Source organism: Quercus suber, unplaced genomic scaffold (assembly GCF_002906115.3).
Source record: "Quercus suber isolate HL8 unplaced genomic scaffold, Cork oak 2.0 scaffold_74, whole genome shotgun sequence".
Classification (NCBI taxonomy): Eukaryota; Viridiplantae; Streptophyta; class Magnoliopsida; order Fagales; family Fagaceae; genus Quercus; species Quercus suber.
The window spans coordinates 670,312-696,054 of record NW_027069539.1 but is presented as its reverse complement, the minus strand read 5'-3'; the positions used below and the strand labels follow the sequence as shown (position 1 = coordinate 696,054).

Here is a 25,743-nt window from a genome sequence, read left to right as displayed (position 1 = left end):
GTCATTTGTTATTGTGTCTCTGCACAATAATCATGACACTTTTGGGCTGAGTTATTTTCATGCTATACTTATTAGTATTGAGCCAGGGGTTGGGTTGGGTTTTTCATCCAAATGTATATGCTGGGCTTGCGAGTGACCACTACCTAATCAAAACAAACAAACGAAACGTCGAAGACAACAAAGTGACAATATCAGGAACAAGATGGACCTCACTGATAAGAAAGCTTGTCTGGTATTGGTTCATGGTATTGCTCTTCAGCTTGAGCTTGGTTTTTTGCTTAGTTCTGAGTCTGACAAAATTCGCAATGTTTTGTGTTTGGGATTGTTGTTCAAGCGCTATAAAGTTACAAGAATCCTTTGATTTTGATTTGGGATCGTGAGGAAGGTCTGAACCCCATTAACAACAATGTTTATATATATGGTAGGGAATATATAATTTTTTTGAAATGTGATATAATTTGTAATTTATTCTCTAAAATTTATTGAAAATAATATATTATGATAAATTGTTTTTAGAAGAAATATGCTTACAAAATAAATAAGTATTTAACAATTAAAATTTTTCACTTAGCCGAAGTCATGAGAGGGAGAGGGGATATGTGATGGAGAATTACGAAACACAACTGGAACCACTAAAGCACATCAATCCAAATTGGAGTTGTCAAAATTCAAAAATACAAAACTCTACAAGAAAGAGAAAAAGAATCCGTCAAAATTCAAAAATACAAAACTCTACAAGAAAGAGAAAAAAAATCCATCAAAACAAAGAAGAGAGAGAGAGAGAGAGAGAGAGAGAGAGTAATCACTTTCTTCTTCTTCTTCTTCTTCATCTTTTTTTTTTTAATGGGCAAAACATGAACTAAATAAGAGAGAAATGAACAAAGCGACTAATAGTAAATTTATAGAAAAGAAGATGGGGAGAAGAAAAAATAAATAAATAAAAAAAAGAAAAAAGAAAAAAAGAGTGGAGGAAGAGTAACGTTAAGGTAGGGGATTAATAATGGGAAGAAAAGCCAAAAAGAGAGGAAAGAGTTGGGAGTAAGAGTAATGGATAGATAATAAATTATGGGGAGAAGAATAAAAAAAGGGAGGAAAATGGTTAGGTAAAATTAAATGAATGAATTGGTGAAATTTCTTATAGCTGGATTTGTAAAGTTAGTAACAGAATAGTTTACATTAAGTGTAGGATAATATTGTAAAGATAGGATAATGATTTGTGGGATAATATTGCAAAAATATTTGAAGGAATAACCTGAAACTTTACCATTAAGTGGCTTCAAGGTACAATATAATCATCTGTTAATACCAGTAAGCAAACAGTGACCGTAGTTATACTATAACCATATTTGCAAGCTATTGCAGCTGATAGAGGAAAAGGATTGGAAATGCTATGGAAATCATAATGAAGTTAAGTCAAGAAGTGATGCAAAATACATGGGAACAACACTTCTACAGTTCCATGGACCATGTGAACACAAACCCTTACGTATAGCTCCAGGGAATACACTTGTACACCTAATTAACCATTAAAAAAAAAAAAAACTATTTCCAAAAATAATGGCCATGAAAGACTGGTCTCAGAATGATAGGCTACTTGCAACAAAAATGTCCAAAAAATGATTTCTCTAAGAAAAACCTTGAAATGGATACATTTATTCAAAACCAACCACCAAGGCAGATAATCATTACACAGTATTTATGAATGTATCTCACATGTGAGGTTCTCGCAGAGCCGTGGGCAGCTGCAGTTCAGGCTCAAACTCATCAAGCCGGGAGAAGCAGCAGTCAACCATGTCTTTTGATACATCTGCTAAACTAGGAGGGTCCCACTGCATATTGGGAATTAAAAAGTAATTCACACTTTTCTTTTATCTTGAAACATGATTTAATGATTAAGATATACGAATTATGGAAAGAAAGATCGGATACCTTTGGCGCAAAGTCCTTATCCACCAATCGTGCCCGAACACCCTACAGATGAATGAAACGAAGGGGTAACGTAAGAGCAGATTCAACAGTGATCTTCACATTAGAAATGGTTTATCCCATACCTCACAAAAGTCATTTGAAACCCGTTTAGAAACCCCATTAAGGGAAATCCGGTATTCACGAGCAAGACATTGATCAAGAGTTTGAAATCTACCTTCACGTATCTAATTGCAAAGGAGAAAGTCAAGGCATGGAGCGTAAAGCAAACACCGTTTACAACCACATGTAAGCAAACAAGTAAGGTAACTCACAGATTGCAAAGTAATTTTTAAGCTTAATGGGGAGGCTTCTCTTAGTTTCTTGAGGGCTGTTTTACACCATTCATCATAAGACTCCGCTGCCTCCTTTTCCTGAGCAAATTGGTAGGAAGAAACAACAAATCCATCAGGATGCAAATTCTAACTTATCAAAGAAAAATATATCAGGACGTAAATTCTAGCAAAAATTGAGATAAAAAAGAGTTGCTAAATGTTATCCACACACAAACAATTGCCCCACCAGAGTTGGCTATCTATCAAATCAAATTTAATCACAAGTAATTTAAAAATGTGTTCTGTCTCTTCAATGCAAGGAACAATTTTTCAGGCCTCATGAAATGCAGAATACCAGTCTTCCAGCTCTTTGCCTGAGACTGATGTGCAGCGAATACAAATTGATAGTTGAAGATTGATTTGTATTATATCTTTCAATCCAAGGCTTAATTTTTACCACTCTTTGTATAGAGTTCATTAGTTTTCTAGTAAAACTTTCTATATAACTGTCAGAATAAAATGAATAAGCTTGGAACCCACTTTGCAAATCAGGCATATCAACAAATAAATCAGAATGAGATAACAATATCAGCTATATGAAATCAATCATGGTACTTAAAGCAATTAAGTTTTATGACTTCTGCAAAGATAGTGCTACAAATAATTAAATCCTAACAAATCCAGCTGATAATGGACTAAACATTAATAAGGCACTTGATGCAATTTTTTGCCCTTGATATTCAGAAAGCAGTGATGGACTTTTGCTTCCCACTGAAAGGGAGACAAAGTGCCTAACAAGATAATTACTGACTGTTTAAAGAAGTTCATCATAACTTTTATGATAGAACCAAGTTTTTATTTATTTATTTCTTTTTTTTAAATTTTAATTTATAAGTATGATAGAACCAAATTTCCTATTTGGAAGGCAGAAAATATTTCCATTATACTCTCTAAAGTGGAAAAACCAAAATAATAATAATGATGATGACGATGATCAACCAATAAAGGATTATGGTTCACACTAACAGTCTAGATTCAGGAAGTGTCACAAAGACATAATTAGCCAACAGAAATCAACTTCAGGATGTGGAATTTATTTCAAAATTACCATAAATTTATAAAATTGACTGAACACTCTTTCTAACTAAAAAAGATTCTTATCTTTTACAGAAACCCCAGAAAATTTCTAGGGGGAAAAAAAGGAAAGACAGTGCTCATGTACAAGAATAGAATCAACCACCAACTAATTTTGCTGGGCGGTGGACCTTTATCTGACAAAATTAAATTAATTTTTTAAATATTCACTATCATCCAACTCTATCAAGTACCTAGTGAAGAAATATTGTTTTATGCTTACCAAAGCATCAATAATTTCCTCAACTGTATCATGGCAGAAGCATCTATCAACTGTGTCAATCCTGAGTCAAAATCAAAACAAGACGGGCAAGTAAATTAAGTCAGAGACATCAGTGCCGCTGCATCTTTTTCTAAAACAGACCATCAAATACTGAATCCTCTTATTTCAAGAATACAGAATTTATATGAACAAAAATGAATTTATGCAGAAAATGCCATCAGCATCCGTTAATGTTTTTGATCTACAGATCAATATTATGGAAAATCAAGATTTCAGACTATTTATAGAGGCAGAGAGGAACATTTGCACAGAGAACTATGTTTTCCATGGGGAATATCAACTTGAAACTTAGAAGCTCGCTTTTCCCTTCACTCTCATGCATGATTTGTGCAATTAGGCACCCCATGTAACAAAAATGTAAACTAAATCAACACGAGTCATTGGATATCAGTTATATCAAAGCAAGGTGGATTTGCAATTTTCTTATTCCAAAAATCTGAGAAACTGAACATTGATTTTTCAAATGCAACAAACTAAATAGATTTGTCCAGTTTCTTAAAGCATATCAAAGCAAGGTGGATTTGCAATTTTCTTATTCCAAAAATCTGAGAAACTGAACATTGATTTTTCAAATGCAACAAACTAAATAGATTTGTCCAGTTTCTTAAAGCATATCAAAGCAAGGTGGATTTGCAATTTTCTTATTCCAAAAATCTGAGAAACTGAACATTGATTTTTCAAATGCAACAAACTAAATAGATTTGTCCAGTTTCTTAAAGCATTAATGAAACGAAGGGGTAACGTAAGAGCAGATTCAACAGTGATCTTCACATTAGAAATGGTTTATCCCATACCTCACAAAAGTCATTTGAAACCCGTTTAGAAACCCCATTAAGGGAAATCCGGTATTCACGAGCAAGACATTGATCAAGAGTTTGAAATCTACCTTCACGTATCTAATTGCAAAGGAGAAAGTCAAGGCATGGAGCGTAAAGCAAACACCGTTTACAACCACATGTAAGCAAACAAGTAAGGTAACTCACAGATTGCAAAGTAATTTTTAAGCTTAATGGGGAGGCTTCTCTTAGTTTCTTGAGGGCTGTTTTACACCATTCATCATAAGACTCCGCTGCCTCCTTTTCCTGAGCAAATTGGTAGGAAGAAACAACAAATCCATCAGGATGCAAATTCTAACTTATCAAAGAAAAATATATCAGGACGTAAATTCTAGCAAAAATTGAGATAAAAAAGAGTTGCTAAATGTTATCCACACACAAACAATTGCCCCACCAGAGTTGGCTATCTATCAAATCAAATTTAATCACAAGTAATTTAAAAATGTGTTCTGTCTCTTCAATGCAAGGAACAATTTTTCAGGCCTCATGAAATGCAGAATACCAGTCTTCCAGCTCTTTGCCTGAGACTGATGTGCAGCGAATACAAATTAATAGTTGAAGATTGATTTGTATTATATCTTTCAATCCAAGGCTTAATTTTTACCACTCTTTGTATAGAGTTCATTAGTTTTCTAGTAAAACTTTCTATATAACTGTCAGAATAAAATGAATAAGCTTGGAACCCACTTTGCAAATCAGGCATATCAACAAATAAATCAGAATGAGATAACAATATCAGCTATATGAAATCAATCATGGTACTTAAAGCAATCAAGTTTTATGACTTCTGCAAAGATAGTGCTACAAATAATTAAATCCTAACAAATCCAGCTGATAATGGACTAAACATTAATAAGGCACTTGATGCAATTTGTTGCCCTCGATATTCAGAAAGCAGTGATGGACTTTTGCTTCCCACTGAAAGGGAGACAAAGTGCCTAACAAGATAATTACTGACTGTTTAAAGAAGTTCATCATAACTTTTATGATAGAACCAAGTTTTTATTTATTTATTTCTTTTTTTTAAATTTAAATTTATAAGTATGATAGAACCAAATTTCCTATTTGGAAGGCAGAAAATATTTCCATTATACTCTCTAAAGTGGAAAAACCAAAATAATAATAATGATGATGACGATGATCAACCAATAAAGGATTATGGTTCACACTAACAGTCTAGATTCAGGAAGTGTCACAAAGACATAATTAGCCAACAGAAATCAACTTCAGGATGTGGAATTTATTTCAAAATTACCATAAATTTATAAAATTGACTGAACACTCTTTCTAACTAAAAAAGATTCTTATCTTTTACAGAAACCCCAGAAAATTTCTAGGGGGAAAAAAAGGAAAGACAGTGCTCATGTACAAGAATAGAATCAACCACCAACTAATTTTGCTGGGCGGTGGACCTTTATCTGACAAAATTAAATTAATTTTTTAAATATTCACTATCATCCAACTCTATCAAGTACCTAGTGAAGAAATATTGTTTTATGCTTACCAAAGCATCAATAATTTCCTCAACTGTATCATGGCAGAAGCATCTATCAACTGTGTCAATCCTGAGTCAAAATCAAAACAAGACGGGCAAGTAAATTAAGTCAGAGACATCAGTGCCGCTGCATCTTTTTCTAAAACAGACCATCAAATACTGAATCCTCTTATTTCAAGAATACAGAATTTATATGAACAAAAATGAATTTATGCAGAAAATGCCATCAGCATCCGTTAATGTTTTTGATCTACAGATCAATATTATGGAAAATCAAGATTTCAGACTATTTATAGAGGCAGAGAGGAACATTTGCACAGAGAACTATGTTTTCCATGGGGAATATCAACTTGAAACTTAGAAGCTCGCTTTTCCCTTCACTCTCATGCATGATTTGTGCAATTAGGCACCCCATGTAACAAAAATGTAAACTAAATCAACACGAGTCATTGGATATCAGTTATATCAAAGCAAGGTGGATTTGCAATTTTCTTATTCCAAAAATCTGAGAAACTGAACATTGATTTTTCAAATGCAACAAACTAAATAGATTTGTCCAGTTTCTTAAAGCATGACAGGTAGATGTGTAAAGCACCTGTTTACACTACTAGTGTATAATAGATAATTAGATATCAGCTGATACATCTTCAGGTATTGTAGTTTCAGATGGAACTGAAATCAATGATGTCCCAGCAATCAAATTATGGGTCTTTATGATCTTTTAGAGAAATGAAAGTGTCCCTTCTTTCACCCTAGTAGTAATATCACAATGTCCAGTACTTCCATACTACACTAAGTGAAAACAACTGTCTTACAATGATCTGCAATATGAACATAGCCAAAGATAACTAGCAGCCCTATATATAATTTTACTTTTATCCTTAATAACTCTACTTTAAACATTAAAGAATTTCTACACAAGCATGATGGACAATAAATTTGATAAAAATCTGCAGAACTAAGATGTATTTGTCAGATCATTACTTATGAAGAACACTCCCCCTGTCTGGATAGACAAGGTCACCATATTGCGCAAGGGCTGTCTCTATAACTGAAGGTTCATCTGTGATCAATTTACCAACGCGTTCTTCAACCCAAGCAAGTCTCTGTCAGAGAGAGTTGATAGCTAAAACTAAAAGCTGCCAATAATGAAGAAAAAGCATAGAAAACAGAAACAAAGAAGTAAAGGAAGTGAAAACAAACTGCATTTAATGAATAGTGTGTAGCAAGGCCACAGGCAATCATTTCTACACCATTGAGCTTGTCTCCCGTAAGAGCTAAGTATTCCCCTGCAATGAAAATAGAATCCAACAGTTTGCAAATCTGTTTTCGTGTTTACAGAAGAAATGGAAAACAATTCAAAAAGTTAAATGCTCGGTCCTAGTGATTGAACAGTATAAAAACCATGTGAAATTAAGTACGTGTTTAAGTTTTTCTTGAAGATATTGCATACTTCAAATTGAACAAAATATCTTACCCAAATAGCCAGGTAGACGAGAAAGATAATAGGAAGCTCCTGCATCAGGATGGAAGCCCATTTGAGTCTCTGGGTTGGCAAAAACCTGCAATTTCATCCTGAGGTTAGAAGCTTTTGACTATGCATCTACTTCACCAAAACATGGTGATTATACAAAAGTATATAAAGCACACCAGAAAGCAAAATTTCAGGATAGCTTTACTTTTTCGTTTTTTTGATAAGTTCAGGATGCTTTACTGATGTTTGGGAGATTGAAAAATGCTACATAGAGTTTTTGCTACTAGAGGTAATATCATGGAGTGATTCTAGAGATTTATATTTAATTACTTGGTTATTATACTGCTAAAAAGAATTTTAAAAAGTGATCCTCATCTCCCTGAGGAAACTGAACATACATATTCTATCTGGAAGTCCTAACAAAACAGCAAAAACATTCTCACACAATCAAGATTATGCACTTTTCATCTCATCCAAAGGTTAAGACTATATACTATCTTTATTAGTCAAGATAATAGCATAAAATCCAATAGCGCTCTTCATACAGCTGTTCAAAGCAACCTGGCCCTTTTCGGATGATATCACCAGCCAGTTTGGTTGGCATTGAATTTTATAAAAGCAAATTTGATCCATGCAGGTATCAGATTGAAGGAAGTTTAATTGATTAACACAACCAAACAATCTTCAGGCATCTCTCTCTCTCTGACAGTCACCACCATTTGCAGGTGAGACACTCCCTATTGTGGTCATGGGACGCCGGTCTGACTTCCACAAGTTTGAGATCTGACAACAGTGAAGCCCCTCTCCCCCTCCCTCAATGTCGGCTGCTTGTCGTTTTCATCGACTTGCTAAGCCAACACAACCAACTGAATACCTGAAGACACCATTCCTTCGGCATTATTACGAATGTTTGAACCTGACATGATGGGATCAGGTGGCACTTTGAACAAAAACCCGACTGAACCCGACCCGTCAACAACCCTAGAGCTTCACTTAGCTTAACTTTTTTACAGTTCATATAAAACAGGAGGATATTGATAGCTCAAAAGGAAAAAATAATTATATATTATATATTCAGTTGGGAGTAGCAGCAGTTACATACTGTTTTTTCAGTCACCACACGAAACATTCCTGGAAGTGAAATTCCAGCCCCACCTCCCATAGTGATACCATCCAAGATAGCCACCTGTATAGATGTCAATTAAATGATCATCAATTTGCCATCTGGACAGTGACAGTCATATGGGTAAAAGAAACTTTTTCCCCTAAGACAGAAGAAACCACAAGTATGCTACAACACATCACATGATTAAAAAAACAAAGATAATGAAATATAATTCCATCACATAAACATCAAATGCAAGATACCATAGTCAATGCTACAGACATCCTAACAAGATAAAGCAGTTGATAACAAAACTTATTTTAGTGATGATACATGAGAGAAGCAATTAACACATGACACTAGCCAATGTTTTTTATGACACAATATATGATACATTTTACATTAGATCAACATTACTGAGGCTTAATAAGCAGCCAGACTAAATTAAGTTAGCGCTTCCTCAATACTTTAGATATGGGCTTACCCTCACTATGCCTATGGGGTATTTTACCAACATTTTTCAGTTATTCATAATGTCTCACTAAAAAGAAATAATTTAATTATCCATATCTTTAGTAACATTACACCAATACAGAGGGGAAAAGGGGACAAGCAAGAAAATACATGGTCTAAATCCTTAATATTTTCACAGAATCAAAGGCATTAAAAATGATTGAAACCTAGCCATGCCCCCAAGAAGAAAACTGACATCTCAGATAATTAGATTATTCATTAAAATTTTCTGAAATTTCAAATTCAAAAGGAAGGAGATTAACTAAAATTTTCTGACATTTACAAAAGTAAAGGGAGGAATACTTACATGTGGCTTCAAATATGTTCGTTGAAGATATACAAACTTATATAGTGTTTCAAAAAACTTCTTACACTCCTCAACATTCCCTGCGTATAATCAAAATAAATATAAAGATATTAACAACCAACTCAATTTCTAATGAGACCATGAAGGTGAAAACTGTTTCCCGACCAAAAGAAAATTGTAATAAGAAATTTGAAACCACAAATAGTCAAGAAGACACCAGTTACACCTTATACATAGTTGTTGAAACTTGCTGATTCCAAATATACAACAACTATGTGTGGAACATTTTCATCCAAATTAAACCATGGCAAGCACCTCTGGACAACCTCTTAACACCAACCCCCCCCCCCCCCTTTTTGTTAAATTGATTCAGAATTCTACCCCCCCCCCCCCCCCCCCCCCCCTTTTGTTAAATTGATTCAGAATTCCAAAGTTAATTTTGTTCTATAGCCCATCTGCCAAACCTGGTCTAAATGAGCATAACATCTTCACTGATGTGCTTAGCCCTAACAAACAAGAGGTCCAAGACATAAAAATATTTATTTACTGGATTTTAGATTATAACTACCATTGTTTGAATATCAAATCCAAAAGCCACTAAATGTAAAAATTTATAAGATATTAAGATCTTCAATTTTTTATTTTTTTGGATGGTGATGAATAAGCAATTTTACTTGTTGAGAACAAACTGTAAGATTCAATACAATGCCAACATTTTGGCCTGATTACTGAGAACCATACTAAATAACCATCTGATTCATCGTTACTATAATCTGTAATATGACACTGACCTAGTTAAACAATGGGGCATATGACCAGAATCAGTATTCTTCTCCTCTATAATGAAAATTAGCCAGATATGCACATCTGAAACAACAATTTTACTAATTGAGTGCTTGTTGATGTGTAAATAAGTTCATACCCACAAAAAAAAGCAGAATTCTTTAGACCCACTGCCATGAAAAATGAAAGTAGGTCTTCGAAAGTTCCAAAGAAAGGGAAAAAAAAATTATTTGCTTTTGCATTGGTTCCAAAATTAGTGACTACATTATGTAAACCTAATCACTCTTAATAATTCCTTAAGAAAAGTATGAAGGACATTGAATCTAATAATTAAGGAAAAGATCAAAAGGCAACGCACCGTCATTGATTAACTGATAAAGGGTAACAACATCCGCACCAGAACAGAAAGCCCTGCCACTACCCTTCAAAAAAATTCAAGATAGCATCTCAGACATCAAGGTGATCAAATTTGAAGCATAGGGGCATGTTTACATGTTCAATAGCACTTACACAGATGATTTTAATGAATTAGACACATAGAATACATTTTGAAGCTCATTTCCATTGACAGTTTCACGAAAATTATTTAAAAAATGCATTCCTCCGGAAACATCCTAAAGCAGCTTTCCATGTATTCATTTTTATATATCATTTAAATAGAAAATAAGAGCACAACACATCCCCAAGATTAGAGTCCATCTACATTCTCAATGTAATCTTTTTTCTTCCCCCTAATGCAAGGGCCACTCCACACCTCATGCCTTTTTCGCTGTCATATGACAACGTTGACCAATTTCAGTGTAATCATAAAACAATATTGGCAACTCACATAGACGGCAAACTTGTAGAAGATGTTATTGAACATGAAATCAAACATCGGGGGGGGGGGGGGGAAAAAAAAATATATATATATGAAGAACAAAGAGTTTTGTGTGTGTCAGAGCAACTGCAAACAATGTAATACCTTCATTAAGACAATGCCGATATTCGAGTTTTCTTCCCATGATTCATACAATCTCTTAAGCCGAGCAACCTACAAAATTATAAAGGGGAAAAAAAATTTTACCAAATGGGCATGAACTAAAATGAACAAACAACCACAAGGAGAAAGTGATGGAAAATGGAGAAAATGTAACAAAAAGAAAAGAAAAAAAAAAAAAACCATAGAAGTAGTGAGAGCATTGAGAGCAGAAGGTCTGTTGAGAATGGAAGCTCTTGACTTAGCTCTTCCTTGAACCAAAACCTGAAAGCACACGCAAATTCGAAACCTTTGAGATCAATAGAGCAGGACCCACAAATGGGGTTTCATTTAAGAAACAAAAATGAACAAAATTTGTAGAGAAAAAAAGAGAGCACAGGCATTGAAATCTCTAAAAGTGAGTACATACATAGAGGTAGAACAACATATAGATAGAGATAAATGGAGAGAGACCTGGTCTTCGAGATCATCGTTTTGGGGGTTGTAGTTTGGTTGAGCAGAAAAGGGTCTTTGGTAATGGTGAGATAGAAATCTGGATCTTTGAAATGAACAACTGCTTCTACTTCTCAAACCCACCAAAGCTTTCAAACTCTGCATCTTCTACTTCTACAAACACAAAAACACACTCTGTCTCTGCTACACTACACTACACTACACACTCTCTCTCCTCCTAAGTCACAGTCACAGTCACAGAACAGAACAGTAGAGGTTGGTTTCTTCAGCTCTCAAATTCTCTAAACCCTCAACCTCAACCTCAACCTCAACCTCAACCAGTGGGCTACTTTTGTCATCATGCGATTCATACTACGTCGTATTGTAAGGCAAGCATTTTGTCGGGTAATAAATTCAACATTCTAAGATGGTCGGGCTTTAGTGTAGCCCAGTTGTATTATGTATGGGCTTTACTTGATTTTAATTTTAACTTTTTTTTTTTTAATTTTAAGGTCTCTTGATTTTTTTTTTTTTTTTGGGTGCCAGTTCCGTAATGATTGCTTTTTAGTCTTTGTTATCAAGCTAAAACACTAGTAATTTGGTATAATTAGGGTTTAAATCTCAAATCTCTTATTTAATTACAAGAAATTTTACTAGTTAAGTTACATAGAATTCACAAAAACATTTTAACTTGAGTTAAGTTACAATCAATTTTAAATAAGTGGGAGGATTATTAATCTATGAATGTATCTTTTTTTTGTTGTTGTTGAGAATTATGCATCTATCATTTTTCTTTTTGAAAATATTGAGTTTGAGTCCTATTTGTTCCAATAACAGTATTGATTATCAGTTTATCACTTGTATCCATAACAACCATAATTAAAAAAAAAAATTAATCATAAATACATCTCTATAATACAAAGCAGTAAAATAACAATAAGAATAAAGCAACATGCTGATTCCAAGTGTAATAATGGAAACTTTTTGAAGAAATCTTTAAAAGAAAAACGCTCCATAATCCATATCAGTATAGAAGAAGTTTGTTATTTCTTGAAATGTTGACTGATGGGTTTGTCTCTGGGTGGGTTTGTTTTGTGTAAATGTGGGTTGTCTTGGTCTATTTTAAGATTGGTCCTAGTGTCCATTGTGTTGGGTCTGGGTTTTTGCCGTGTCTTTAATTATGAGAAAAGAGAATAGGCCTTGATAAAAAGAGGCCTGCTATATGATATTTAAGATAATTTTATACAAATTTATTAGTAACTAAAATATTAATAATTTAAATATTATAAATTTTTTAAAAATATGAATATCGCATTAAATTCGTTGGCAAATGCACTATAACCCGGAATGTCGAAGGTTCTAATAAAGATATAAACAGGTGAAAATCTATTAAATTGAGTAAATCATGTTTGGTAACAATGAAAGATAATCCATTCCACCTTTTGGTAGCATTTGAAATAAGTCTCTCGTTTTCCTTGCCAATAGAAAGAACACTTCTTGTGCCTTCAAAGATAAGGAAACTCGAAACAGCAAGATAGCATGAATTCATTTCACCAGGTGTTAAACAGGCTGCCAAAACCTAAGGAGTTCTCTCTCTCTCTCTCTCTCTCTCTGTGGGTTTGGGGGGGGGTGGGGGGGAGGTTCTTCGTGCCAAGTTCCCAAGCCACTAACCTCCATATATATATATTTACTGCATATAAGATAATTGTCCAGATTTTTCTGGACAAATTTCTTTTCAACATGGTCAGAATCTTCATTTGAATGACTTAGGTATGTTAAATGGTCCTGGAAATGCATATTGCAATCATGGACAAGTAACAATGACAGCATTATCAATCGCTATTCACTACTTTGCTACAGAAACTCTTTTTCAAGGAACACATATGGGAGTACCATTAAATCCTCCACTGGAGAATAAAACTCAAATGAATACTTAAAGCTTGCTATTTATATTGGGTCCACCAATATCAGGCTGATGCCAGTGCATTTAGAAAAGGAAGGGTGTGTGGCCTGGCATAAAAAACTCCACTAGTATCAGAAACTGGTCTGTAATTTTTTTCCGTATAAAATCTCATCAATTGCTTATGTCCTAACCTGAAAGTGAACAGGCTTTTGTTTTATGAATAAGGTATTTGAACACACCAAACCTAGAACACATGCACAAAATGTTAGTGTGGTGGCAGATTGGCCATTGAACCATACTTTCCCAGCAAACCAATTAAATAGATGAACAGTAAGCCTCTAAGCACATGGTTCCAATCTCAGAGTATAAGTCCTCAAGTTTAGAAAAATGGAAATAAATTTAAAAATTACAAGATAATTCGAATTGATGTGTTAATACATGAATTGGTGTATGTGATACCCCAAATTGTTTGAATTGGATTAAATTTTATGACTATGTGTTGTGTGGTTGTGTGTTTAGTTCCACATTAGGCCATATAAGCGATCATAAGGAGTCTCGATGTAGCACTTTCCTCGGGTAGTGACAAATGAAATCAGAAGTTTTTTTGGGGGGGGGGGGGTTTGTGGTGGAGATAGATTTCATAGAGATTAGCACAAAAGAAGGGAAAATTTCCTCTTTGCATAGAATATGACAATAGGAGCCCAAAAAGCAGTCATGCAAACGATATTGGAGGCAACTACTTTAGATCATGTTGGCATTGAATGTGGAACTCCCTACTCTTAAAAAGTGCCTGAAACAAACCTTAAATCCTCCAATACACAATAAGAAATAAAATGTAATAGATAATAGGGGTGATGATGACGGTGATGTTTCATGGCCAAGGCAGGCCCTAAGTTTTGTTATCTNATATTATAAATTTTTTAAAAATATGAAAAAAAAATTACATTAATAAATTTATGGTCTGAATAAATAGAAACATTTTATTTTCCGAAATTAGTTACATATACTTAACTTTAAGGGAAAATTGTGAAAAATTAAAATGTCACACTAGTAATTCTCACTAATGCAAGATATGTGAGAATTTAAATCTCCTTAACTTAAAAGGAAAGGTTTCTCAAACAAAAAAAAAAAAAAAAAAAAAAAAAAACTTAAAAGGAGATATGTAGAATTCCCACAATTCATGGAAATTGTCATTTTCGATAAATTAATCACATCAAATGAACAACCAATTTTCATGAATGATCACAATTTTTTATCCTGAATTCTTACATAAATAACATACCCTCATTGGCTTTAGTTTTATCTCTTACATATGTTGAACTTTTAATTATTTGTGGTTCCGAATTTTGGGTTTGATGATTGGGAATACTGGGTTTTGGCACGTGTTGAACTGGTTGAATTTGGGTTCTCCCTCTATGGGATTTATTTTTTTTCACACATTTGGATTTATTTATTTTGTTTACTGAGTATCTTGTTTGAATGCCACAATAATTTTTTTTTGGGAGAGATGCTACCATTTTTTTTTTTTTAATGTTCATGGAGACATTAACTATACAATTGCTTAATATTCATAAAACAGGATGCTAATTGAGACCCACAAAAAATTTAAATATAATTTTATAAGGATATCTATGAAAATTGGCTAAAATGCAATTTCGTTCTAGTGTTAAAAACCAAAAACATAAATAAGAATAATTATTCAATTGCAAACTTTTATTCCTCGTAATACCAAATCCAGTTCCTTAAATAATTTACATCAAATGTACTAAACCCTTTGTTTCAAGCCTATCATTTTCTGGTTTGGAACTTGCCTAAAGCAACAAGTTCAGCTACTCCTTAACTTTAATTAATTTCAGACCATTATTTACTGATTTGGAACTAACCCAAATCAACAAGTTCAATTACTCCTCATCTTGGACAAGCATGACCAACCTCCAACTCTTCAACCGGAATAGCATATGGTGAACTCCAGTCAGCATCAAAGATTTGTTGAAGTTGTGAAACAATGGCAGGGTTGTATGTTCCAAAGCTGACCCCAGCTGTTGTATAGAAGTAATCCCAAATAAGATTGCTTGTGCCAATGTGGGCTCGCACATCACTAACTGCATATTTTCCATGGTTTACCCTGGTGTATCCAGGGTAAACATTTCCTGTACTAGTTCCCTTTTGAGTAGCAGGTCCTGTCAAATTGAAACCTGGAACCCTGTAGTACTTGATCTCAACTTTTCCAGAACATTTGTTGTACTTTGATGAATTGCAGAGAACATTGGAGTAAAGGAGAGACTTCAGGTACTGATCAGTATTGTCGATAAAATGTGCCCAGTAGGCTACTAATATCTTCACTGTTGCATGCTTGGAGAAGACAACCTACTAATCATAAATTTTGCAAGACTATAAAACCCGGAATGTCGAAGGTTCTAATAAAGATATAAACAGGTGAAAATCTATTAAATTGAGTAAATCATGTTTGGTAACAATGAAAGATAATCCATTCCACCTTTTGGTAGCATTTGAAATAAGTCTCTCGTTTTCCTTGCCAATAGAAAGAACACTTCTTGTGCCTTCAAAGATAAGGAAACTCGAAACAGCAAGATAGCATGAATTCATTTCACCAGGTGTTAAACAGGCTGCCAAAACCTAAGGAGTTCTCTCTCTCTCTCTCTCTCTCTCTCTGTGGGTTTGGGGGGGGTGGGGGGGAGGTTCTTCGTGCCAAGTTCCCAAGCCACTAACCTCCATATATATATATTTACTGCATATAAGATAATTGTCCAGATTTTTCTGGACAAATTTCTTTTCAACATGGTCAGAATCTTCATTTGAATGACTTAGGTATGTTAAATGGTCCTGGAAATGCATATTGCAATCATGGACAAGTAACAATGACAGCATTATCAATCGCTATTCACTACTTTGCTACAGAAACTCTTTTTCAAGGAACACATATGGGAGTACCATTAAATCCTCCACTGGAGAATAAAACTCAAATGAATACTTAAAGCTTGCTATTTATATTGGGTCCACCAATATCAGGCTGATGCCAGTGCATTTAGAAAAGGAAGGGTGTGTGGCCTGGCATAAAAAACTCCACTAGTATCAGAAACTGGTCTGTAATTTTTTTCCGTATAAAATCTCATCAATTGCTTATGTCCTAACCTGAAAGTGAACAGGCTTTTGTTTTATGAATAAGGTATTTGAACACACCAAACCTAGAACACATGCACAAAATGTTAGGTGTGGTGGCAGATTGGCCATTGAACCATACTTTCCCAGCAAACCAATTAAATAGATGAACAGTAAGACTCTAAGCACATGGTTCCAATCTCAGAGTATAAGTCCTCAAGTTTAGAAAAATGGAAATAAATTTAAAAATTACAAGATAATTCGAATTGATGTGTTAATACATGAATTGGTGTATGTGATACCCCAAATTGTTTGAATTGGATTAAATTTTATGACTATGTGTTGTGTGGGTGTGTGTTTAGTTCCACATTAGGCCATATAAGCGATCATAAGGAGTCTCGATGTAGCACATTCCTCGGGTAGTGACAAATGAAATCAGAAGTTTTTTTGGGGGGGGGGGGGGTGTGTGGGGTGGAGATAGATTTCATAGAGATTAGCACAAAAGAAGGAGAAAATTTCCTCTTTGCATAGAATATGACAATAGGAGCCCAAAAAGCAGTCATGCAAACGATATTGGAGGCAACTACTTTAGATCATGTTGGCATTGAATGTGGAACTCCCTACTCTTAAAAAGTGCCTGAAACAAACCTTAAATCCTCCAATACACAATAAGAAATAAAATGTAATAGATAATAGGGGTGATGATGACGGTACACACACACACACACATATAGAGAGAGAGAGAGAGAGAGAGAGAGAGAGAGATCAGCCTCTAAGGTGTCACCCTAAACCTCTCTCCTTATGTAATGGCAGCACACTCCTAAGAAACTAGAAAAATTGGCCAACACTACTTTGCTAACTAGTTGTAACAAGAAGCTAACAATGTTTCAAGAATATAAGAAGCAATGACATTGATAGTTACCTCTGATACAGCAGAGGAAAGGGATGACCAATAAACTGTTGGCTTCATATATTGGGACTGACCAAGCCAGTCCATGGTACTAATTCTAAGAGTTGCTCCACTTCCTACAGACTTTATTGTCTCCACCCATGCCTGTTCATCTGGCAGGTATTTGCCAAATGATAGCTGCCAAACACAATTGCAACAAAATTAAAGCATAAAACACAATGCTTCCAAAATGCTAAACATCACTTCCAGAAATAGCAACGAGTTAACAATTAAAAATAGGCTATAAGTGCAGATAATATCAACCCTATATATACTCCCCAATGGGTTTTCTATGACATCTTAATGGTCTTAGAACCCCTCTGTTGACACTTTATAGAGGGTTTTAAGCAAATATTAAATAAAATGATTTTGAGTAAGATGCACCTTTATTAGGCATTTGCACTTGATGACCTTTGCCTAAAATCACTTTTGGGCATCATTATTTGGCAAAAATCACTTTCTGTATATGTGCCATTTGGTACTAATGCAAAAAAGTGTTGTTCCAAGGCCATTACATGCTTTGGTATTCCAGTTCATTACAGCTCAGCATTTGAAATGTATTGAATAGGTTACCAACTAATGTCATTTCAGTTCAACATTATAATTGGTTGTAACAGTTTCAATCTAAATGATGAGTTTGTGCCTTAATATTACTTAATATAATGAAAATTCAATTTCTAAGCAACCCTAGATTTGTATTAGATAACAGAACAATACAAAGCCACATCACCAACAAAATGTTAGGAATTCCCAGTTACCTCCGGAGGAGCAAAAGAGAGATAGCTAAATTCAGGCTGCAAAGTTGAATAGCTCTGCCCGGGACTCTGAATTGGCAATTTAAACATATGAGGGTGGGACAATGTAGGATATCCTGCTACATGGGGAATCCTCACAAAATGATCATCAAGAGGCGACCTGTGATGATACAAATATATGTATACAATTAACTATCATAGCTTTTTTCCCCTCACTTCATTTGCTTGCCAACAAGACAAATGACCATAAAAAAGATGAATAAAATTGTGCCATTCAAGCAAATCATTAGGCTTCCTTTGCTAATGGTATACAAGCTCATAAATGACCAAAATATCATTTTTTTATTGGGAAGAGAGAAGGGTGGAGGAGTGGGGGGGAATAAATATAGCTGCAGTGTGCATGTTAAGCTAGATGATCAGGTAAAAGAACGAAACTAGTAGCTGCAAAAATAAGCTTTCTAAAATATAAATAAGATTGTAATTTTTCTTACAAAATGAAAAAGAAAGCTCTATAAGAAACTTGGAGATGGAATTTTGACTATACTAGAAATCCTTCTGCAGGTAGATCAAGTTTAAATTCAGCATATACACTAGGAATTATTATAAAATAAAAAAATAGGGGGAGGGAGCCTTCAGCAAGCTTGCTTGCTTCTCTCTCTCTCTTTCAAAGCAATCACCACCAGTCAATTTCAAGCAAAATAGTTTTTTATTTTTTTTTTATTTTTTAAGTTTAACTAATTTCTTGTTATAATGCTACCCATTATTCCTAAATTCCTGCAAACAAGATTCTTGTACATCTATAAGCCAAAATGTTATTATTGGTCTCATAGGCTTGAGGCCACCATTCAGAAGGGGCCATCACAAAATTAGGGACAAGCAAACTGATTTTGCAAGCAATTTTGCAGAAAAGTACCAGCTTAATTGTAAAGCAGATGTAATATATATATTATATTTATCTTACACTTACACTATTCTCCCTTCCTTAATAGCAAAATTCCAGAAAAAAAGGGAGACACATAGTGATCAAATCTCAAAATGTATACACACACAAAAAAAGAAAAAGAAAAATCAACAGAAAATGATATCCTGTAAGCATGAGTAATAATACCAAGCGAAGATGGCAAACTATCTAAGCACTTGGTGAAGAGAAATCATTTTTACATGATTAGCACTTCTGAAAAATAAAAACTTAACTGAGCTTGTTTCTTGAAATAAGCCTCTGACTTACCAGCATCTCTCTTCGGAATCAACAAAGCGTGACCAGCAAGGAACTTTTCTTTCTGCCTGCCATTGTTGATCCCACACTGTTTTGGTGTAAGCTGAAGGATTGAGATGTGCAAGTTGCCACAGGTTTTCAAAGTAGGCTTCAACCTTCTTTGCAATTTTTGGACAACCAACAAGATAAATACCAACTTCCTTTACCTATAACCGTTCAATAATGACACCTTATAACATGGTTGAATTGAAAACCAACTAGCTGAAACAATTAGAAGAGTGAACTTTTAAAATAAACAGTTCAATATGGTTTTATGATTGCTCCTAATCTGCCGATTTGCCAATTCTTCTCTTTGCAGGATTCTCACTCTCACCTCTTTATCATTATTTTGAGCTACTGACTAACAAATCGCCCCACGTCTTTATCTGGTTATGGCTTTTACTGCTTTTTATAGATAAATACCAACTTCTAGCTTTTACTATTTTTTACTGAATGATTTTGCTCCAGGAGACTAAGAGGTTATGGTTTTTCTCTACATGACAAGATAAAACTGTGTCAGAATACCTGTGTGAGAGACTTCCAGTCATTGTTTGCAGATCCAATATATACATCTCGACGATTTGATATCCATACTTTAGCATGGACTATGCCAGAACCCCACCATTCACTATGCAATAAAGTCACATTCTTCACATTTGGCCTTCGTGAAGCAAGGTTGGATGGTTCTTTTGTAAAGTCTGGATAAACTCCTGAGTGTGACACTAGCCTACAGAGTAATCAATTTCATTTTTTTTTTCTTTTTTGATAAGTAATCAATTTCATATAAAGAACAATTAGTTTAAATATGTAGAATATAGTAAATGCAAACTGACAAAAACAAAAAAGAGGCAGAAATGCAAACTTAACATGAACCATGCCCATGATATTGATGTGTTTCCATTATTATCCATCAATTAGGTAGAAAAATGACACATTACCCACTAATGGCTGAGTTTTTATAATTGTTCACACAATTAGTAAAATACACATAGTATATTTTATGTTAAAAACATATGTATTTTTCAACAAAAAAATTCCATTCATCATACAAAATAAAATTGAATACACACACACACACACACACTCTCTAAATATATTAAATGCTTTGAGGCTGTTACAAATTTGAAAATGTAAATTTGAGTATAAGTGGTATGGTGCTTGTAGGAGATGTTGGAAGTATGGATGAGTTAGCTAATATTATCTGTTATAGAATTGGGAGTTTGCTAATGAACTATTTAGGCATGCCTCTGGGTTCATCATTCAAGGCAACAACAGTGTGGAATCAAGTTTTAGAGAAAATGGAGCATAGATTGTTTAGGTTGGAAAAAATTAAAATTATACCTGTCAAAAGGGGGAAGGTTGATGCTACTGAAAAGTATGATTTGAAGTCTTCCAACTTACTATCTTTCCTTGTTTATCATTGTTTCCTATGTCAAATAGGTTAGAGAGGTTGTAAAAGAGTTTTTATGGATTGGTCTAGGAAATGAGTTCAAGTTCCATTTAGTGGATTGGAATACAATGTGTTCTCCAGTTGTCAGAAGGGATTTGGGGGTGTGCAAGTTAAGCACCTTTAACCAAACTTTCCTAGGAAAGTGGCTTTGGCCTTTTAGGGAGGAAGAAACACATTTATGGAAAGTTGGAAACAAGTAATAGCAATAAAGTATGAGGTGGATTGGAGAGGCTGGACAATGAAGCAAGTGTGAAGAACTCATGGTTGTAGCTTATGGAGATTTAGTTTTCATGTAAAGGTATTTGATGCGCCAAGCTCCAAAGTTGCTCACTTTCTTTGTGTTGACAATAAAACGTGGGGAAATTTTGATTAATAATCTTAAGAAGACAAGAATCAAGCGAGTAGATCGGTGCTATATGTGTAGGTGCAGTAGGGAGACATTGGGTCATTTGTCACTTCATTGTGATCTTGCATATGCTTTGTTGAGCTATGTTCTTTGTGCATGTTTGGGGCTCAATGGGTGAGGCCGAATAGAATGATTGACCTATTGGCTAGTTAGAGAAATTGGTTTTCTAATCACTCTTCCACCATTTGGAATTTAACCAGCTTATGCTTAATATTGGATATTGTGGATGGAGTGGAATAATCACACTTCTGAAGATATGAAGGCTTTGTAGATGCAATTGAAGACATCTTTCTTTAGATTACTATTTGAATGGTCTGCTGTTACTCAGGTCTCAATGATAGAACCATTGCACATATAATCTCATTCATTTGCTTGTAACTCTTTGGATGAAATTCTTTAGACTATCTTGTCTTGTGTTTCACTTTTAGTCACAAGTCATTAAATTAGTTATAAAAGTAATGTATTCTAAACCCACATATTATTTTCAGTAATTACTCTTATACACACACACCTTGTTTCTAAGAAACAATTTCAGTTAAAATACAAGTGGGTGTGAGTATCAAGCATTGATTATATTCTTTTCCCAACTCATAAATCACTGTATACGTTTTTCCACCTCATATACTACTGTATATATATTGTTTTTTGTTAAGTGAAGTGAAGAACAATATAAAGTGGATGGGGTTTTACAGGAAAAGGAGCACTCTGTTACACTTTGTAATTTGTCCAAATATAATGATGCATATCTTTTGCTTGAGAAATCGGTTGAAGTAAGTAGCTAGTTTTAAAAAAGACATGAAATTGAATTATTGAAAGCCATCTTATCATATATGTATCTATCATCACACAGACACCAATCAACTAAAAAAAACATAGACAGAAACAACGGAAACGTGCGTGCGTTGAGTTGCAGTTGCGTATTGTACCTAATGGAAACATTGCGATCAGCAGCGTCCTCAATGGCCTTGTAAACCTGAGACCCTTGAGCAGCACCGAATCTTCTCATATCAGCTTTTGAATATCCATAGTCCCCGGAACGAGGGTCTTTGGGTTGCGCATTCAGTTGCCAGTACTGGGCTATTATGTCCAGTTTATGGCTCGAGTTCTGAGCTAACCAGCGAAACACATCCCCTAAGCCAAAACAAAACCCAGAATCAGTATACACTTTTGACACTCATAAAAACAAAACAACATGTTAATATGTATATATGATATTATTACCGGTGGAGAGGACACCAGAGACTCGAGTGAGGTGGGGCATGTCGGTGGGGATAGATTGGACCAACCATGCTTTGCATTGGTGTGCTGATACAGACAGAGACGCATGTGGCAAACACAGAGTGGCTGACACAAATACTAAAACCACAAACATGGTTCTGCTTCTTCTACTTCTGTTGCCAATGCTCACTTCCATTTCTCTCTCTCTTTTTCTCTCAAGTTTTTCTAAAATGCGTGGGTGGGTGAGGGGGGTTGAGTTTTTGAAATGAGGAAGTTGAAGTCTGAACGAAAAGTTGGAAGGTCAATGAAATAGAGCAGAATATCTTTATCGAATCATTGAGTTTCCTCACTAATCTACAGGGAATTATATAACTAATATTATATTATACGCTTCAATCAAATAATATACTAATAACTAATAACTAATAATATACGCTATTCTCAAAAGAAAAAAAAAAAAAAAACTAATAATATACTCTATAACATTCATAATATGGTACATCATTTATTGTTTTATTTATTTTTTAAAAATGTATAAGTTTTCAAAACTACTCTTAAATAAATTTTTTTATTAATTTTCTTTTTAAATAGTTTTGAAAATAAAATAGGGGTATAATAGGAATATTAGTAAATTAATGAATTTTATTTTTAGAAACAGAACAATATTTTTGGACATCCCAAAATAGAATAGAGGACAAACAAAGTGAGATGGAGGGAGTATTTATTATTATTATTATTATATAATAGAATTCTCTTCTTTTAACTGGACTTTTATGTGGTTCAAAAATACCATCATTAATAAATGGTAACTTCATTTAAAAATAGGGTCATAAATGTCAAATAACGAATTTTATTTTAAATACAAAAAGAGAATTCCTAAAATTTAGGATTTTTTTTTCCCTTCACATTCAAAAAAGAAATTAACTTATTTGGACTCGTTTAGAGTTCAAACTTTTTATTTGTTTGAAAATTTTAAAAAAAAAATTCTAAATTATAATAGTTGCAAATTATTAACTTTTACTAAAAAACAGAAAAGCCTCTAGGCACGCACATAAACGTGTGCTCACAGGCTAGTATATATGTGTATGTGTTACGTCTAAAATATGTGGTAAATTGTTATTAATTCTAATTTAAATTCATAACTTAAATTATTCTTTTTCTCATTTATAACAAATATAAGTATTACGTTTAAAATATGTGGTAAATTGTTATTAATTCTAATTTGAATTCATAACTTAAATTACTTTTTTTGCTCACTTATTACAATCAATAACAACCTACCATTTATGGTTTGTTGTAAAAATATCTCGACATAACATTTCTCTAAAAAGGAAATTATGTGAATATTGCATTCTTGGTTAAGCTATTATGAATTATTATTATGCTATTATACACTTCCAGTATTTCTTTCCGTTGTCATTTTCAAATACTAGATATCGATGTTGAAATTATTACTTTACCTTTTAGTTTCCAGTAATTTTTCAGTTTTAGGTGTTTTTGCTTTGCTTTTCTCCTTTCAGAAGTTAGAGAATCCTTACAAGTTACAACTTATAAACAATCTCTTTTTAGACTTGCTACAGATTTCTTTCTCAAGCTTTCATTTGTACTGGCAGTACAACTAATACTACAACAATTACACCTGCCAGATAATCTATGATAAATTTTAAAAACTACCCAGTTGATCAAACATTGAAAACATTTATATTTGTATTTGAGAAATGCCCATCAAATTTGATAAATTTAGTATAAAAACATATATTGAAAATGAGTAGGGTAAGGGTTGGACTTAGCCTAGCTAGGTCGAGTTGAAATCGGGTTAGGATCAAAAACTTATCAAACTAAAATAGGTAGCTATTCATTTTTCTCATACCTTATTTGTTCATTTGGGTTCGTTTAATGGTTCAAGTCCAATTTTGTTAGGTCTATTTACAATACTAGTATGATAAGCATAATGCTACCCTGATATCCTAGATTAAATCTATTGCAACGCAAAGTTTTATAATAAAGATGTAATTGTTCAGGACTTTGTTATAGGTGTAAATTTTCAAGTCAAATCATGTTAATTCTTATGTGCTTAGGTTATATCATGTTCTCACACTACCACCATTGACTAGTCATTGACCTTTTTTTAATACCATTTTGCCTCTAAACCAGCTCCTTTTCCACCAAGTTTTTGGTAAATTCAAAATATGAAGCCCATTTTCACATTTAAGGCCACTAAATCTCCTTGAAAGGGCATCGGTCATTCTTTTTAGCTCAATCGACGTAAAAGATATCTCAAAGGCCATCAACTTGTACATGTGCACCTCACAAAGTGCCTCTCGAATCAATTGTCGACCAACCACCAATGATGCTATCCATAATCGATATCATCATTCGAACTATCAATGTCATTATCATCGGTGGTACTACTAATACTATAATACTTAAAGTGTAATTCTATATTGTGCTATAACCCTAGGATTAGTCTTTCGCTATAGCCCTACTCTTGCAACACTTTTACACTTCAAAATCGAGAACCGCTCCTCGGTTAGAGCTTAAATTGGCTACTGCAATGCTGCAAGGGTATAAGATGTCTTTCCATTACCTTTGGAAGCGTACGAATAAAGAAAAATTAATCCCACTTCATGTCACCATTTGTGAGTGTGGCATAGTAGTTGGATGCCTTTGTCACCCTTGAGGCCAAGGTCTCGGGTTCGATTAGTGGTGATACCCATTTTTGCGCAGTTGGTACCCATGAAATACTATGGGGCATAGGGCAAGGTTTACACACGTGAGCCCTCCTTGAAGTTACATTGAGTCACCAATTCTACCTACCATTCCCATTTGGTGCCTACTAGTCTCCCACCTACCATTCTCATTCAGTGCCAAACATTCTTATCTACCATCCCCACCAAAAATTCCCATCCACCATTCTCATTTAACATACCCGTCTACCCTTCTTCCAAGATGTCTTGGTGTGTAGAAATGCCTTAGGAAGGCTTCTACTTATAGGAGTTTGGGGGTGAGTGAGCGACACATAACAAAGTCTGATTGGCGACACATGTCACAACTTGATTGGAGTAGCTTTAAGACTTTTCCTCCAAGACAAATGGCATCGTTTGAT

The 25,743-nt window shown here is 34.1% G+C and overlaps 2 protein-coding genes across 2 annotated transcripts; both read right to left on the bottom strand.

The window, feature by feature from the left end:
* Positions 1–1,366: 1,366 nt before the first annotated feature.
* On the bottom strand, positions 1,367–11,954 carry LOC112011616 (small ribosomal subunit protein mS47). Its single transcript, XM_065773380.1, has 14 exons — positions 11,603–11,954; positions 11,333–11,413; positions 11,135–11,203; positions 10,529–10,592; positions 9,388–9,467; positions 8,565–8,648; positions 7,466–7,550; positions 7,192–7,277; positions 6,973–7,094; positions 5,998–6,058; positions 4,641–4,739; positions 4,452–4,553; positions 1,930–1,971; positions 1,367–1,829 (listed from the first exon to the last, which is right to left on the bottom strand). The coding sequence occupies exons 1-14, from the start codon at positions 11,744–11,746 to the stop codon at positions 1,710–1,712; spliced, it is 1,239 nt and encodes a 412-aa protein (XP_065629452.1). The 5' UTR covers positions 11,747–11,954; the 3' UTR covers positions 1,367–1,709.
* A 3,216-nt stretch (positions 11,955–15,170) lies between these two features.
* On the bottom strand, positions 15,171–22,933 carry LOC112011614 (uncharacterized). The gene is made up of 7 exons (XM_024043980.2): positions 22,641–22,933; positions 22,346–22,550; positions 20,089–20,290; positions 19,537–19,730; positions 18,312–18,468; positions 17,527–17,691; positions 15,171–15,851 (listed from the first exon to the last, which is right to left on the bottom strand). The coding sequence occupies exons 1-7, from the start codon at positions 22,831–22,833 to the stop codon at positions 15,393–15,395; spliced, it is 1,575 nt and encodes a 524-aa protein (XP_023899748.2). The 5' UTR covers positions 22,834–22,933; the 3' UTR covers positions 15,171–15,392.
* Between the last annotated feature and the right edge of the window lie 2,810 nt (positions 22,934–25,743).